This window comes from Buteo buteo, chromosome Z, assembly GCF_964188355.1.
Source record: "Buteo buteo chromosome Z, bButBut1.hap1.1, whole genome shotgun sequence".
Taxonomy (NCBI): Eukaryota; Metazoa; Chordata; class Aves; order Accipitriformes; family Accipitridae; genus Buteo; species Buteo buteo.
In genome coordinates this window covers 64546267-64565047 of record NC_134204.1, presented here as the reverse complement: position 1 = coordinate 64565047, position 18781 = coordinate 64546267, and the positions used below count along the sequence as shown (strand labels likewise).

The following is an 18781-nucleotide window of genomic DNA, read 5'->3' as shown; positions in this document are numbered from 1 at the left end:
CTTTTAGTGTTGGCACAAGACAGGGCTAAGAAACTTGAGTTTGGGATTTAGTTGTGATGCCTCTGGTTATGTCTGCTTGATTTTTAAACACGGTTCACTCCAAATGCCCTGAACTAAGAAACATCTCTAAAAGTTAATTCATGACCATAAAACCGGCATTGTTTTAAAAGGTATAAAACTACAGCAGAGGTTTTATTTAGACTCTTGGTATCTCAGCTGGTAAATGAAAGAGATTAGTAAGGCTAGTGTTGTGCCTAGTTGTGTGCTGTCCAAAGGATGGGCTTCAAATGGCTTCTGGAGAAAAATCGTTACACTGTGGATCCGTGGCTTTTCAGATCCACCTTATTTTTACCGTGAATGTCCACAGGCATCTTTTAGAATAAATAGTGCATATGTGGAACTCATCCTGGCATAGTGACTGTTTGCACTCACGACCTTTTATGTTAATTAACATAGAATGAGCTGTAATAATGAATTGTAATCAGGACATTTAGCATCTCCTTTCTTCTGAGAGTTTTTTCTGCAACAGTACTTTCTTATATTTAATAGAATAAAACAGTGTCTATGTAGTATTAGCAGTTATTCAATGAAATCCCTTCTGTAATTTTGAAGGATAAGTTAGGTAACAAAGACCAGACTACCTCTGAACGAAAACTGTGCTCCTGGTAGTTCCCTACCCTGTGGTAGAGTCTGTAGGCTGAATTGATACTGTGTTTTAGCAAAATTTGAAACTAGTAAGCAGCACAAAGGAAAGCACAGAATGGCAGAGATTCTGTTGACAAGCTCTGCTTCTCCATTGATAAATGGACCTTTGTTTGCCTGCAGCAGTTCTGTCTCCCGAGATGACAGCCTTAGCCAAAAATGGACAGACTGTTCTCACAGGTCGCGAGATGCAGTTTGTGTGAACAGCTTGGCGTAGATGTTCAGAGTACGCCTCTTCAGTTACGTCTCGGGAGTAGAATGTGCATTTGTTGTGCCGTCTGTAAAACACGCATTTCTGTGCTGGGAGTTCCTGCGACAGACGGGCAGGCAGTCGTGTCCGTATGTGGTATGACATGGGGGTGAGACCCGCACCCCGTGGTGGGAGGCGCTGACCCTCGAAGGGACCTTCCCCCCGCTTTCCCAGAAGGAGGAGCGGTGGTGCGGGCTGCGCGCCTGGAAGAGTGCCAGGGCAGAGCTGTGAAGGAAAAGCTCAGCTGGTTGAAAGCACACAGGGTTTGGGGGCTGCTTGGCTGTTGACCCTTGTCTTTCTCCTGCTGCTGCTGGGTCAGGTTGCAAGTCGATTGCGGACTGACAGAACAGGCATCCGAACGTGCGGGGCGGAAAACGAAACTAGCGAGGTGTTTCAAGGGTAACAGAAAAGTCTCCCGGAGTGTGGGAACGGCAACAGGAAAACCAGGGAAACGTTACCCAAGAGAGGGAGCCAGTGAGCTGTTGATGGCTGATGCTGAGACGCAGGCGGTGTTTCCTCTTTTTTTGTTTCTGACACTGAAAATGTCAAATATAGTGAGTTGGTCCCTGCAAATAGGACTGGTAAGAAATACTTTGGAAGGAAGTGGCAAGAAGGAAGTTAGAGAGTCCTTGGATTTGTTTCAGTTAGTTGTACTTGAAAATCTTGATGTAAGATTCTTAAAGGCAGCCTCAGAACTATTCTGCAGGTTTTTTTTTTTTTCCTGAGATAGGAGTACCAGAAAGTGGGGAAAAGTAAAATATGCTTCTTTTCTTCAAAATTGTGGTGAGATGGAGATCAGTGTGCAGACAGCCTATAACTGACTGACTGACTGAATATGGATTTGTTATGAAAAAGTTGTGTCAAACCCATTTGATCTTTCTCAAGTCTAGTAAGAGCAGATAGTGGTGGAAGTGAAACAATAGATGCCTTCTGTCTTGTCTTTTTGTTAAGGCTTTTGATGTTTTATGATGCCTGTAGGCAAGCCAGAGAAACAGAGTGAGCGAGAGAGTTTGATTTAGGGTTTTTTCAAGCTGTACTTGGAGATCATTAGATACCAATAGTTTGTTTTACAAATAAAAGACTGCATCAAATTGAAATTGGAAGGATGGCCTGGGCCAGATCAGTACTGTTAAGGATTAATGATCTGGATGACATGATAATGAGTAAACTTTCTTAAATTTGAGATGACACCAAGCTAAGGAAGATTGAAGACATGGTGGGGGTTAAGATCGGAGTCAAAATTGGTGTTGACAAATTAGAGATAGGGCTTTAAAAAAATCAAGAGAGATAAAGTAGGGACAAGTACACCATAGCACATTTGGTGGTAAAAATACAGGATGTGTGATTGAAGAAAATCCTCTGAGATTTATAGTAGGTCTCAAGTTAAAGCTGAATCAACAGTATCATGCTATTATAAGACAGGACATCTGCTTTCAACTTTTCTACTCTTTTCAGTTATGCTTGAAGCTGGTGTCTAGTTTTGCATGCTGTCATTCATGAGATTGGTGGATCAGTTGGAGAGAGATGAGAGCAGCTTACTGAAGATGATCAGAGATGCAGAAATTGGAGTTCTTTACTCAAAAGAAGGTGGGACATCTGATGATGGGTATTAAATATGTAATGACTGTTTTTCTTATCCCCTGTGATTGCAGAAAACAGGCTGTTAACTTCCTTTCTGAAGTAATGTTCTCAATTGCAGCTGGGAAGTTTTAAACTAGGAAACTTGCAGGAGAGAACAGTGAAACACTAGGACAGATCACCAACAGAGGTTGTGGCAGCCTTAAAAACAGCTTAGACACCCATCCATCAGCGATGACACCAGTAGATTTTTTTTTTCCCTGTCCTTGGTTACAGTGTTGGATAATTTTCCTTTGCAGTCCTTTCCATGGTCTTGTTATGTGCTGTATTTCTGTGGAGTGACATTTTAATAACATACGGCTTGTTTAGCTGACCTATACAATTTTGAGAATGGAGTTCTGCACTACTCCTCTTTAGATTTAAAACACAGCTAAAATCTCCTTGCTTTTCCTTCACCTTTTCATTTCCCAGAACAGACACCTACCAGCTTCTTCCCTCCAAAATATTATGTCTCCTTTTTCTTCTCCTGAAGCTTCTCTGACTCTTATTTTCCCTTGATCCTGTAACAGCAGCTGTGTACCCTGATTCTTTTCACTATGCCATGTTGGGAGAATAGATCATATTTGAGAACGTAGGAGTAGTTTTTCTTTAGAACAGTTTGAAGCAATATTGTGCTCCTAGTGCAGAGGTTAATAATTTCTGTACTTTAAAAATGCTGGCACAACATGGTCAGTGGTACACTAGGCTATTCTGTCTACTTCCTTATATGGGCTAATTTCTCCCTGCAAACACGGCCACCTTGTTTACTTCTGCAGCACTTTTCTTGTCTTGTTTTTTTGAGTCAAATGTGTTTTCTCTACTGTTAGAACTTAATTGCCTGTCTTCCGCTGTTTAAGAGGTTATTTGCTGAGTTTTGCAATTCATCTCTTGTGCTTGTGGGATCATCAGGCAAATGTGCAAGACTCCATATAGTGCCATATAGACTCCAAATATGCAGAACCCAGTAGCTGTGGAATAAATATCTCCTTGTGGGATTCTGCTTTCAATTTTACATTTACATTTTGCTTTGATTCCCTCATGTTTGGGTGAAAAAATAGAAAAATAAATATCCTATAACTAGCAAATGGCAACCAATGTTCTTATGTTTTCCCGAGTCTTCATGTAGCATGAAAAAACATTTGTGTGAATTCCCTTCCTGATCACAATGAGATGTTAAAGCTGAAGCCTCAGTGTGAGTTTTCAAATCCCAATATCAACAGTGTTGCTGCTCAGCATTTTAACAAGTGTGTCCAGCTAATGTGCCTATTCCGCATCCCATCCCGCCTCACGTTATTCATGACTTGTCAAAAACATCTGCTTAGTTGCAGATGCCTCCTTTACAACTTTTGCCTTGTGCTGACAATATATTTGATACACAGAAAAAGAGAGATATTGGGATAGTAAAAAGGAAATGGAACTTCACATAAAAAAAGAATAGCAATGTGGGTGTTACTGCATATCTTTTACATTCATTTAGAAAGTGGTTTGAAAGTGTAGATGAATACTACTAGGTTCACTAGTACTAGGGAATAAAAACAAAAAGAACACTCTTGAAACAAAATTTATTTTGTTAAACAATGTATTGACTATTCCAAATACACATGTAAGAAATTAATTGTTTACACATCAATTTATCAGTCTTTCTATGAATGAATAGTAGGGATGAGAATGAATATACCTTACTAAACAGAGATTAGAACTGAGGGCCTTCTTCCCTAACAACAGCTGCCAGGCAGATGTGTTGTTGCAGTAAGTTTGTAGTTCTTCATTCTTTGTCCTTTCTTCGGGCTGTCCAGGTAGTAGTAGGTGGAAAATTCCAGCTGTTGTGAAGTTGTCCGGATTGTTACTTCAGAAGCTGTAACTTCAGTCTTGCTTTACCTCATCTTTTAAAAGACAACATGGAAATGCTGAATGAGTCTATCAGGATGATCTGCACCTGAGATAGTAATAGCTTCTGTGTTGTTAAACCATCAAATTTAGTAACAATTGAGGGAATTGGAGAATCAAAAAAAACCTGTTAAAGTATTTGTACATGAAACGGTCTGTGGTAACTGGTAGCTGTTGAGATTGTGATAAAGGTGATGAAGTCTCATGTTACTGAGTGTGAAGTGATTAGAGGAACAGAAATTTCTTCTTGTGACCGCTGCTGGTTCTAGAAATCAGTACTTCAGAAAAAAATGCTAAGTAAGAACTAATATAGATGATCGTCTCCTTTCCTAGTCTTCCAGACTGCTATATCTGTTAGCAAAAATTCCGGCATTGTTTTTCTGTTTTGTAGAGTCAAAACATGTATCAGGCCTTAGATGGAATGCAAAACTACTTAAATTCTCCTTCCGGCACCACATGTAGGTGAGGACATTGTTTTAATCATGTTTTACAGATGGAGCAGTGGACATAGTCTTCTAGTCTGGTAACCTTCAAAAGTGATCTCTCTGTTTGGTTGCTTACCTCGAGGTGATTCGTTTGCCAGAGACCATAGTGTAATACAGAGGGCTTCTCTAATATACGTTTTCTGTTGCTTATGCATTCTGGGTATATCAGATGGATTTGGAATTGTAGTGAGTTACTCCTGTTGGTACAGATGGAGAATAAGCATTTTGTACAACCTGTTCCATGTGGTGCTTAGGGCATGCTATCTAGCCATTTCTTTCCCCATCTAAAATTCTGATAGAGGTGATCCTCTACTCTGAGCACAAGGTGTCAGTTACTCTGTGAGCCTTCTGGAAGTTCTGACTGAAGATTGAGCTCAGTGGAAACCTACCTGTACTTTGTTTTGCAGTTGTTGCTGGCTGTTTTCTCAACTTTCCTCCCAAAACTTTAAATGAAGTATTGCGCCGTGTAGTCTTTGTGTGATGATATAGTCTATCAGCTGTACATTTGTACTTATTTCAAGTTGTAAGAATAAGATGATAAGCTCTTATCCAAAGTTTTTTTCACTGATGGCCAATAAAACAAGCGAGCTGGAGGACAGCTTTTTTTAATAAGGTTTGTTGGTGGATAAATTCATGTGAAGTTTTAGTATTGGTCAATCTGATGGAATTGCTCTGTCAGTTGAAGGTCTCCACATGTAAGAGAGTTGCCATAGGTCCTGTGTTACAAAGGTGAAGATGTGATTGCCTGTCCTGGTAGGACGGTGAGTTACAGAAAGTGAAGAAAATGAGCCAGCTGTCTAATGATAAACCAGAGGCTAGTTTGCCTCCAAAGGGAATGGTGCTGTTATTGGCCTAGTGCTGGCTTATCTTACTCTGTAGCGAACTCGTGTGCGGAGCTGAGTAAACAAAAACTATTCCCTTTACTATGATCAGTTTTGTGCTGGTTTAACTGCCTGCTGAGACAGCCCTGGTGGAGGAAAATGTGGGGAGACGGGTGGGAGAGTGGAATTGTTGCTTTTGACAGCAACAAGCTGACCTACCGTATCGCACATTCTTGCTTGTTTGTATGGAGAAGTAGAAAACAGAGCAAAGGAACCTGTAGACAGACTGCTTTGGGAAGCCAGAATGATGGGCAGGAAAAAGGACTAGAAAGATAGAATGTCAGAGGAGAAAGCTACTTCTCATTGGGAGGGAAGCTGAGTACAGGGCAGATAAGATTGGTGATTTGCAGGAAATCTTTGGTTGGCAGGAAGAAGTGAGGTACTTCTTGGAGGATTTATTTCACCCTGGTCTAATCAAAGACTGGTGAAGAAACAGAGGCAAAAAGTGTGTCTATGTTTTGGTTGCATCCCGCTTTTATGGGCTGTCCCAAGTAAGAGCAGCTTTAGAATTCTTCATGCAAGACATGTCTTACGAATTTAGGCTGTCGTTGCTTTTGCTAGGCCAAATCCCACACAGTGAAATTCCTGGAGGAGGGTGTGCTTAAGGTATGTGGAATTCCATCTTGGTCTTACTTGCTTGTCTCCAAGCTCCATGAAGGCAGTGATACCAGCTGAAGCCTGCAGAGGCCATGTAGTTGAATCCCAGACAGAAGTCTGGAGAACGTTCAGCTGCAGGGAGGGACTTCTGTTAGCATTTTCTGTGATGTGGCAGCTTTCATTCAGACTGGATTTCTCTTCTTCTCTTTTGTGAGGGTCCACAGCTTCTTAACAAGAAAGCAAAATTGGGTATTTTAGAAAAGTACTCTTTTGGCATGAGTAGCAAATGTGAGTTGTTTGAGAAAAAAACAATTCGGAGATCATTGCCAGGATTGTTTGCCTGGAGTTGTTCTTAGAAAAGTCAGTTAGGGAACTGGTGTAATTCCATGATTTAAGCAGTCAGGGGGTTGACTTGCTGTGAGAGTCAGAGCAGATGGGGCACGGTGTGAGGCCCAGAAACACAGCAGTTGGGTCAGGGTCTGGCAGTGAGTGCTCTGGAGGTTGGTGGCTATGCCAGGGAACTAAATTAAACATGCTCCTACTGGGGATAAAAGTGATCTAACTCAAGTGATTCTGGTATATATTCTATATCGGCAACTTCTTACTGCTTCATTTTCTGGGGATGCTACAGAGTGCTCCGTTAGACAGGCATTTCCAGGCTAGTCCTTTTTAAATTAATGTTTCAAACAGGTCACTGTTTATGTGCAGTATTGGTCTAGAAGTGACTCTCAACAGAACTGCGTGGAACAGGTTGTCTTACGTTGTTTGTTTACTTACTCTACTCGCCTCTAGGGAACTTGGGTGCATCTTTAATTTTGACTTTCCTTCTTCAAAGGTATTTGTGCACCTAGACTGCAAGTTGCATAAGCAAAGATTAAATGTTTCCCAGCAAAATGACTGTATCTTTTTAGTAGCTGAAAACTTAAATAGTTCTAAGTAAATATATAGTTGCTCTTGGTGTTATGTAGTGGCTGTAGAACCATCCTTACCAGACTTCCTTTATGAATTTGGTAGAACATAAGATGGAGAAAGAACATGAAAATTACTCCACTGGTTCTGTTCAGTCTCAGAGCCAACCTCTTGCAGGTATTGTGCAGCGTGCATGTAGGCTTACCTAGGTAGTTCCTCATGCTTACCAGAGCAATAATCAGAAGGTAAAAATGAGTACAGCAGGGAGTATGGCTGTTGTAGGAAGGAAAAAGACTGTGTTACTGTTTTGTTGTCTAATAGAAGTTTCACTCATTTTAAGTTTGATCTTTCATTTATTAAAAAAACCCAACAAAACAAACCCAATCCAACCAACCAACAAAACAAAAAAAAAAACCACAAAAACCCAACCCCCAAACACTTTTATGTTGTAATTTTTAGACTATGCATGTATATGCTTGATTTATATGTTAACTGCCCAATATTATTATAGCATGCAGTACATATGACAGTATTTCTAGATTTAATTTCTCTTGGGTGAGAAATTCTAAATGTTTCAAATTTATATCGAGTTATAAGTTAAGCTAATTTTTTAATTGTTAGAGAAATCCTGTATTTTTAAATCATGTTAGTAGGAATTAACAAGGTGGAATGTATAACAATTCTTTGAAGGATTGGTGTGGTAGGTAGATGGCTAAATAATTAGAATAGGTTGTGACAGAATGACCTGATGTTTTCCTCTTAAAAGAACAACAGTTTCTTGTGGCAGCAGAAGTTCAGCTTTACAGCTGCCTTAGCTTTCTTTCTGGCTGTTTTCAAAATCTAGGTATCCTTCACCTGCTAGCCAACATGTCCTTAAAACCTGGTACATGGTACCTTTTTTTTTTTTTTTTAGTTTTTCCAATGAAAGTGAAATTAATTCAAAGTTAAATTAAAAGATTCTATTTAAGCAAATTCCTAGTGCTGGGGTCCTTAATCTAAAAATATTCCAGATTATGTATTTTGGAGAAAGATTTTAGTATTATGTAGCAAACTTGCTGAATCCAACATATCTTTCTGATTTGTGGAATGAAAAATGGTTTAGGGCCTGTATTCTTGCACTGATATCAGTTAATATGTATTTTTATGTAGAGTTTTTTACATGTTTGGGATGTAGTCTATTGAGACTGTTAATAGAAGGTGATACTATGGAAAGTCCAGGTTGGTTGGTTGTTGGGTTTTTTTATGTGAAGTATTACAGTTTTGATTTTGTGTGGTTTATGTTTTGGTTTCTTTGTTTTCTGAAGAGCTAAACTTTAACTACAATTGAAGTAATAAAGCTGGCTGTTTAGATTCTGATTTCCAGTTGTGTGCCGTGGGCAAAACAGCGTAAAAAGTGAAATTAAGCCTTTCCAAGAGTAAAAACATTCTAAATATTTCAAAATATTATAGATTACGGTATTCATAAACCTAAATAGTCTTGTAAATGTTATCTACTCTAATCCTGTGTTTCTTTGAAAACTCTGTCTATTCTGTGTCTTCTAGTTGTTTGTTTTTTTCTGGTGCTCATCAGCTTAAGGTGAGCAAGCCTGATTTGCATAAAACAGCGTTTAATAAAAACAGTTCTGTAACAGGGTGGCAGGTGTTCATATGTTACATGTTAGCTGGTATTTTCAGAGCATCCCAGTAGCTTTAAATGCCCAAACCTTGGGCTCTGAAAAATTCCTACCTTTGAATACAGGTGAGAATTCATTTGAAATATGTTTGGATGGGTTGAGTGGGTTCTCTAACATAGAGACTTCCTGTTCCCAGCGGTCTCCTGTGTGTCTGTCACCATAAAAATGGATCCAAGTTTTGTAGCAGTTAGTAGAAAAATGTCATTTAACTCCCACAGAATAAAGAACATTTAGGTTTAAGAGCAGATGTACTGGAATTATGTACATCTCTCTGCCTGTATTGAACTGGTGTCTTAGGAGAGACTTTTATAGTCATCTCGGGTTTTAAAGTTGAATCAAAATAGGTGGCTGGATTATTTTATAAATAATGTTATTTTAATTTTAAAAAAAGAGGATTTTTTGCTTCTGTTATTAAGCACTAGGGCCATATCTGCAGCAGAACCCTCTGGTGTCATAATCACTGGTTGTAGAATTTTACGCTACCAAGTTCGGTTGGTTTTGGTTTTGGTTTTTTGTATTACATTTCAGAATGCTTTTGAGACAATTTTCTTTTAAAGCAACTAGAAGTTCCAATTAGTTGTGCTTCTCAACATGTAGATATTTACATGGAGAAACTCCTGCAGATCTACGTGGGAATGTTTGTAGAATTTAAAATGAAAATGTTTGTCTTTACTTAAAAATAAAAATGCTTTTGATAATGTTTGTAGTTGGAGAGGTGAAAAACTCTTGTAATTTCAGATTGCATGATGCACTCCAAGTAAATGAAACCTATTTTCAGTAGTGCTAGTAGTCCTCAGGTACTCAAGCAGTCTCCGATTTCTTGTTTTTTGTAATATATTACCTCGTTTCTCCTGCTTCTATAGGTTCCTTCAGGCAATGTCCTTGGGCTGCAGGTGCTACAACTTGTATTCAGCTCATATTCGCGTAACAGGAGAGAAAGCTTAGCACTTTTTGACTGTCGGGAACCGGATACTGATTTGTAGATGTCCTTCATGGGCTGTGCTGAGATGGAGCCTACAGCTGTCGCAGACAGGGCTGTGTAAGGCCAGTGCCGCAGCCTCCTACCAGCCCAGTGTGGGGAAACTGCTCCTCTGAGCCCAGGGCAACGGACCGCTGTCCTGGAAGCCCCTGGCAGATTCACTCTGCACTGCTCCTCCTGATACTTACTTCAAAACTAGCACTCCTCTGAGCAGACTGAGCTCCTCAGTCTGTGGTGCTGTACCGAGAACACGTGTAGACATAGCTCAATTGTGTCTGTCATACCCCTTGTGAAAATCTGAATGCTTTGTCATCCTTATTTTTCTTTGCAACACCCTTGTGAGATTGGTTTGTCTTAGTTTTTTAAAATGGGGAACTGAACCATGCTAAGATTAGTTATTTTGTCATTGACCAGATTCAAAGCTAAGAGCAAAACTTTGACCAAAATTTTAACTGCAAATATCAATCACTTATATTTGGCCTATGCAATGTAGTTTAATTCTCTTACAATTAATTTGTTTCTTGTCATAAGCGGAGAGTTTATTTTATTTATTTATTTATTGCTAGAATATATGGTCATAATATAATTATTATTACCCTTGAGTTTTACTGTAAACACCTCTGCCAAGAATTCTGTTGGGGCAGCTCTGGAATTCCTGTGTGGAACAGACTTAAGAAGCTCCACCCAATGTACAGCTTCTTTACGTAGAATAGATGGGCCTTGACTGTGATAATAAATTACTTTAGTGAAACTGCTAGTGCAAGAGCTCTGGATATTTCACTGTATCATATTTTCACAGAAACCTTCTGAATGATGTTCAGATATTAGTAATGAAATAATAACACCACTAAATATGCTAATAGTTCACATAATACTAACCTTATTACACATCTCCTTTACCTTCCTCCTACAGAAGGGTTTTGTACAACATAAAAATAAGCAACACTTAAAAGAAGCCATGACATTCATACTATTTGTGGTATGAATCAGTGTGGTAGTATTACACAATCCAACTCAGAAAGTATTTAAGAAAAGGAGGGCAGGAAAGAAACAGTGAAGTGTGAGAGTGGCAAAGTAGTGGTAATTTTTTTAAACATTTGAAATTGGAGAAAATGGGGCACCAAGAAGATTTTGATAGTGTAGGGCAGCTGTTGCTTCAGATCTGACTGAATGGGGTTACCCACATTTTATTTAGAAAGTGATTAGTTGTGATTTGACAAATATGTATCTGTCATCCTTTAGTTGCTGGAGAAGTTTTTTCAAGATTTTGTTTCCTTCTCTTTCCCCATGCCTCTTCCTCCCTGAAGTGAGATGGGGCTAGGTGGTACAGGAACAGGAAGAAAAGAGGATGAAAGAGGGTCTTTTGGCTTTCCCTTTTTTTGGTGGCTGAGACTCTCTGAGCAGCAGCAGAACAAGGCAGGCCTGAGTCTATCAACTTTGTCTCCTGCCGTTTATTAAAACTATAAGCACCTGGAAAGGAGCAGAGGTGCTTTCTCTGCTCTCTCAGGAAGATTATTTGGTCTGGGTTTACAGTTGCAGAGTTGTGTTTGCCTAAGAACAGCAGGGGTTTTTTTAGTGGTTTACATTTTGAAAAAAGACAGTATGACAATATCTTAAAAAAACCCCTCCCTTTTCTGAGGGCATTAGTCTCTGATGAAACAAGTGACTGAGGAATTTCACTGAGCTGCACATCTGCCACTGTTGGAGAATATCAGGTGCTTGTCTAATAGTCCACTTACATTCATATCCTATTAACATCCAATACCTTCTTTCTTGTTGTTCCCCAAGTAGACTTGTTAATGGTTATTCAGCTTGCTTTATTTAGTTATCAACTTCTTATTCATGATTTTTTTTAATTTTTTTTTTTTACCAACTGCTACTGTTGAGAATTCTTTCAAAATACTTAATCTTACCTCAGTTTTGAAAAAGAAAAAAGGCAGTGGTGGGGAACGACCCCTCAGAATATTTTCTCCTGAGACTAGTTTTCTACCCCAAATTAAGCCTAAGGTATGTTCTTGAAGTTCTTGTCTTCACACAAAATAGAAAATGGCATTGGTTATAGTGTTCCTGACCTTTTTTTGCCTGGATGGTATGTTTAGGGTCATTTGCATGCATCTCTCCAAAAAGCACATTGTATAAACTTGTAAATTTTATCAGATGCTTTAAGTATTTTCCATATCGATTTGGTTGCAGCTGTCTTGGCCACCTGTAGTCGGTGCCAGAGTATTTTTGATAGTACTGCCCTCCTCCCCCTTTTTTGAGTTTCATTAAACAATTGGACCAAGCAAGCTTCTTAAGAGAGTTTTGTAGTCAGAATGTTTGGAGATAGGCTTGAAGCCAGTCAATCAAAATATTATTTCACTTTTCTGCTGTTTTCTTTGTCTTTTATATGTTTTTCCTCTTTAGCTTACTGCTGTTCAGTGGCAAAAGAAATTTCCTTGTCCTGTCCTGAGTAAAATGGAAATTTAAGCAGCCATTGATCTAGTCAGAAGAGAATTATTTGAATTCTTATTATGTCAGCTTTTTAGACGATACTGTGAAGATCAACAGCAGGATTCAGCTCTCCCTTGTGTCCATCTCTGCTAGTAGAAGTGTTAATAATGGCATGAAAATAGAGGTTAACACTTAAAGAAAAATGTTCCCTTCTTTTCCATAGTCTTTCTGTGTTGTAATTTCTTGCCAACCTCATAGTTCCTTTGTTGAATTAACAAAAATAATAGTTGGCTTATTGGTTTTAAATGTCTGTGCATTAATGCATTTCCAGATTAGACAGAGCTAGTATTCCTTTTCTTCTAAACTAAATTGTTGTTTTTTTCTTCTCTGTTCCCAATTCTCCAATCCTTCTTCCACTTCCATCCTTTCCCTGCCCCCATTTTCCCTCTAAAAATATCCTTAGGAATGACTTGCTGATGGTGTGCCGCCAGCTGAATATGGAGGAGTCTGTCGCAGAGATCATGCACCAGCTGGGAGCAGATGAAAATGGAAAAATTTCCTTCCAGGATTTTAGTCAGTGCCGCATGGAACTGGTACGAGAAATCAGGAAGGAGGAAGTGGAGCTTTCTGTGAAATCGGATGACTCTTGTAAAAAGAAAAAGTTAAGGGATAGGATAGCTTCCTGGCCAACTAGCAGCAATAACAGTTTAGGTAGGTATGACTTTTAAATATCCTGTTGATGTAATTTAACGAAGGATAAATTCCAGGGGTTTTGTTACCAATTTTACTGGCATCAGGATTTCCCCTAAAGGGCTTTGTGAATATGCTGTGGCATAATTTTTTCGTATATTAGAGTGCTGTTGTAACTGATGCAGTCTGGTCATCGGTATGGAGACTAGAATGTGTGCAGAACATCCTCTTTGAAAAACCTCTTCGAAAAGTTGCACAAGACAACTATTTTTCTTGAAAGGACAAGATCTGCAGAGCTCAGCTGGTGGCTGAAGATCCAGTGAGCTCTTTGTTGCCTCTAAAGCCCAGACAGGTAGTTAGGTAGAAATACTAAAAATGAGGAGAGAGATAACCTTAGTCTTTTGTCTTTCAGATGTGATATACTGTAGGAATATGGATGTTTCTTGGATGCTTTAAAAATCATTCCACTTAGTCCAGGATCTTGAGTGCTGGAAGTGCCTTGTGATTTAGAGAATACAAAAATTCTCCTTTCCTTTTGCCCTCCCTCCACCCAGAAAAAAAAACCCCAAACCCAAACAACCTTGCTATGCCATCTACAGGAACATGGGATGTAGGGAGGGAATGTCTGTGTCATTGAGTCCAGTCCTTGATAGCACTGTGATCAATCGGCATTAGATCAGAAATGTTAGCACCTACAGAATGCTTCCTTTCACCCTGTAGCAGATGCAAGAGAGCAGAGGACACAACTTCTGTGGTCAAAATTCCTAAAATGCAAGGTACTATGGAAAAAGCTGGGGATGTTGTCAATGCTTTAGCTCCCTAGAGCAGCTGCATACTAGCTAAACATGACTGCTGGCCCATGATCTGGAATTGACCTACATCCATGCTTCAGAAGGCAGCCATCAGCCTCTGATTGTATTTAGAGCTGTGTCCCCTCAACCTTTCATTTAGACTACATGAGCCTAGATTTTTTTTAAATACTTTTTTTAATGAAAGAGCCTTCATTAGTCATCCCAACAGTCTTTCTTTGCATGTGTCCTAAATTAAGTTAGGAATATTTTTTTACAGTCAAATATACTTCATGCATCTTCCTCAAGAGCTTGCTTGTCCATGTTCTGGTTCCTCATGGAACTGACCTGTTGTCAGAGTCCAGTTCTCTCTGACCAGGTTCTTTTAGATATTCCAAGTGTGTAGGGTGTGCTGTTCAACATCAGATTTACTTATCTGAAGATAGTTGCTGTTACACGGTATTTCTGATTTAGTGAAGTGATACAAAACACACTGAAAACACAATACAAATGTAAGTTACACATAGCAGAATATAGCAATTGCAATAGACAGTTCAATCACAGTACCAATGTGATTCCCAGTGTCTCTCTAATATGCCCACCATCATGACACAGGGCATCCCCAGTCTCGTCGGGAGGACGTGTGTGGGTTGAAGGCAGCTCAAGCCCATTGCTCTGTTTGAAATTGTTGTTCATGTTTTTATAGTCTTTATGTTGGGCTGAGCCACGTATACACCTCCCCCATGTTGGCCTGCCTAACTCAGGGAGACATTCACACTTGTTTAATGAACTCAGGGAGAAACACACCACTGATTGACTCAGCTGTTGATAGCTGTTTACCTAAAGCAAAGACCACCCTCGGGCCAGCTTGGTGTTGAGATCAAGTCGGCTTCTTTGCAAACAGCTGTGATCAGTAGAACCCTGCATTATTCCCTGAGCATCATCGGCATGTTACCCTGGCCCATCTCCTCTGAGCCTTCTTCCATGGTACGGGTTTACTGGTCAGTCAACACCTGTCTTTATTTTTTCAGTAGTCGGTCTCCTAGAATGTAAAATTTGGCATGTGTTGGTTTGGGGGTTTGGTTTTGTGTTTGGGGTTTGTTTATTTATTTATTTATTGGGGGGTGGGTTTAGCACGTTATTCTCTCTCCTAGTAACTCTGCATGTGTTTTTGGCTGGTCATCTCAGCCATTCAAATTTTCCTTGTTTGCTTTGTATCCTTGGTGATTTCCTTATCCTCTTGCTTTTTAGATTGACTGCACTGCTCCCTCACCATCCCAACATCTCATGCTCATTGGCTTTTGGCTTGGCATAGCAAATCTGTTTCATAGCTCTGTTTATTCTCTATCTCATGTCTTTTACTGCTTCAGTCATATTTTGTCATAGAGGTGTTTTGTTGTTAACATTTCCTCTGTTTATCCTTCTTTCATATATATTCTTGAATTGCAAGACAATTAACTCCGTAGTTTCTATGCCCATTTCTCCATCACTGTCTGTACTGTATCATCCTTGGGCTCAATTGTATTTCCAGCCCATGAATCTCTTTCAGGAGCTGTATCAGACAACAGTTAAGAACCAAGATCATGCCTAATATCTTTTTTTACTGGGTTAAGGATGGTGTGTGTTCCCTAGCTCATAAAATTATCTTCTGCCTCTGTTGCCTGTTTTTTCAATGCTGCCAGTGTTGTATTTTCCCGCAAAACAGAAAACTCTTCTGCCCTCAGACTGCTGTACAAAGTTTCCCTGTTTGCTGACCAGATTTCTAGCAACTTGGGGTTTAAAATCTTCTTTCTTAGACAGACCAGCCTAATAATTATGGTTTGTGATAATCAAGGCTAAAGATGGGTCCTAAGCTTTACCAGAGAAAGGTCTGTACTAGTCTCAAAATGTATCCCACAAAGAAATCCTTATTAATTGCTGCCAAAAAAGTCATACATGAACATTCAAAATTGTTAATGCATACAATTCAATCCCTACTGTTTTCTTCTATTTTCCAATTCCTGTTAGTTGTACAAGAGTAATTTAATGTATTTTTAAAGTTGGTGAGTGAATTCATATTTCTTTTCATAACTTTTTTTTGAAAAATTAAGTCCAGAAGACCTTTGAATTTCCTGCCTTGGTATATTTTGCTCTGTGCTGATGAAGCCTGACTATTTTACCATACTGTGTTTTTAGACCTATGGGGAATTAATGTTTTTTGTACTTGTCCTGCCTTGACTCTTGCAGATTCTGTAAGACTTTTTAGTAATTAGAGAACATATGGAGATGCTGCCCCATGTGAATAAAAAACAGGGTGGTAGGAAATAATAATAATGAGCCTTTAGAATGCAACTGGTTTTTATTTGGTTGTAAAAGAAAACCATTGTGGCAGCACTGTTCAAGATGTTCTACAGATCTTTTTTTTTTTTTTAAAAAGAGTCAAGGAAACACCACTCTAATATATTTCTGTGATATAAACACTGCACAGAGTATGAACATAATGAGAGCTGAGGAATTATACTTGCAGTCAAGCTTGAATTAAAATCTGCATGTGCTTCTATGCCTTTCCTGTCTTTGGGGTCTCACGTATGTACTCACTAGTGATCAAAGAGTTGACTGTGTTGTATTGACTGTTTGCTATTGCTTTCTAAACATTGTTTAATACGGGAGACATCATCAAACATATAAACTTGGTGGATATTCTTTTTCTGTGTGGTTTTTTTTTTTTTTTCTTTCAGAAAAAGAACAGTGTTTTTAATAAACATTATTTTCAAAGATAGTTTACAGGGCTTTTTCAAGGCTAATTTCTACGTAATGTGTCAGCTGCTGATAATCCTTGAAAGCTGTTATCATCTATCCATGTGAGGTGTATAAATTAAAAAATTTCAAAATTCATTTGACTGTCACTGAGTAGTGGGAGTCCTTGTGATCTGGAGCAAAGGAATCCAACCTCTGTCATGATATGTAATTGTGCAGAGATTAGCAGTCAGACAGCATTTTCTGCAGGCTTTTCTTGTGGCTGTTCATAATTTCTTAACAAAGAATGCAAAAACATATGCATATATATAAATAAAAGTTTATATTTGCTACCTATGATTTTTGCATTTCATTATAAAGAAAATAACTGGGAAAAAGGTCCTAAGAAAAATTACATCTAAATGACTATTGAACTTCATCTCACCCATCATTTTTTATTCTAGTAGTTTTGCCCAACAGATGTTTCCACTCCTGTGTTTCCAGGTGGGATGCAGAAGTAAGGAAACCAGCTGACTATTTTAGTCAAGGTACAAGACTCAGGTTTATTAATACCCAGTCATACCTGTGCTCAGTAAGCCAAACCTGCCATCTCTATCTATGATCTTGACAATCAAATGAGTGTATAGATTTAAAAGTTTAATCTTTTATTCAATTGCATGAATAAAGACATTTTGCAAGTTATTAGAGTAATGCTTTTTGCTGCTTGGATATCAGCAACTGAAAGCTTTTATAATGTATTGTAGTTCTTGCCCTACACTGTTACTGTCAATGGGAGCTTTAACAATAATTTGCAAGTAATAACCAGTAATTTTTCTATAAGTGAAATGGAATGTGAACTCTGTTAATGTTCTTCTGACATTGTTTAAAATACAATAAAAATTAATAAATCACTTTTGAAAGTGTTGCTGGAATCTTGCAGTGACCATGTGCTACCTGACTCTTTAATATATCATTTCAGTAGGAAATACAGGAAGAATGTCAGTTACTGATGAGATCTGTGGGTCCTATTTCCAGTTATGGAGACCAAAAGCCATGATAGGCACATTAAATCTGTGTGAATCGTCTAGTGAGTGATGGAAGTGGATTGCTTGGTGAATGAGAGCCTATAATAAAGCAGAACTACACCTCTCATGATTTAAGGCAGGAAGTTGCCTCAACAGTTGTGGCTTCTTTCAGGTTTGTCAGTGTTACATAGTTTTATATGTCTTGTATAGAAACTAGAATTAGAATTATTTATATTGTATGTTGTATAGATTTGTCTAGCTCTTTACAGGTAATTAGCAAATTGCCATTTTTCCCATGATAAAAAATAGTCTATTTCTAGTACCCATTGTTTTTGAGGATGAACAAGAAATTGTACTGTTTATTAATAATTCTTTCTTTAGAAAGGTGAATGGTTTCCTGTCCCACTGAAAGCTGCATGTACTTACTGATCTGATTTCATATTCTAGATAAATAGTTATGAATACCAGAGTCCATAAGCAATCTTTGACTGTAGGGTAGTAGTTAGTAATTAATTCATAGCCAGCTCCTCTGTTCTCTTTACTGAAAGTAAGTCCCTTGAAAATTTGATATGATAATTTATTTACTTTGTGGATCAAGCATGAGAATTAGTCAAAGGAATAGTAGAAATGCAGCCTCAGATTAAACTTATTGGTAAACTTGAGAGGCAGGCCAGTTGAGGCTGAAAAATCATTACATTTGCTTTGCATTAATTCCACGTTTGATCTTAACTGCAAATAAATTTCTTTCAAGAAACTGATGCAGTGATTACATTTATTTATGCTATATTTAATTTAAAACTACAAAGCTCATTTGGACTCAAAGGTGTGCTGCAGATTTTCTTGAGATTTATAAGCAAAGTTTCACTTTAGATTTGTTTGACTGGAAAAGCTGTGAATATCTGCTAGGCCAACTTTTACTACATACAAACTTCATTAACTGTAAGTGATTCAGTTTATTACCTTTAAATGTTTGTTTGATACCACCATCTTTGTGCAAAGCAACAGAATACAGGTAATTTTTTTTTTTTTTTTTTTTAAGAAATGTAGAGTGCTAAGTTCTATGAGCCGCAGAATATATGAACCTGGATTTTGAAGGGATTTGTAATTGACAGTGGACTAATCTTATTAGAACTGCACTGTATGGTATATG

The 18781-nt window shown here is 38.4% G+C and overlaps 1 protein-coding gene across 2 annotated transcripts in view; it reads left to right on the top strand.

Moving 5' to 3' along the window:
• The window catches only part of MCC (MCC regulator of Wnt signaling pathway), a 225439-nt gene that overhangs the window by 9864 nt on the left and 196794 nt on the right, over positions 1–18781 (top strand). Inside the window, exon 2 of one of the 2 annotated variants that reach the window (XM_075020639.1) lies at positions 12877–13124. The exons of the other annotated variant lie outside the window; for it this stretch is intronic. Coding sequence (XP_074876740.1) covers positions 12877–13124 — 248 coding nt within the window. The remainder of the gene's footprint in view (positions 1–12876; positions 13125–18781) is intronic. 2 annotated transcript variants of the gene reach the window in all.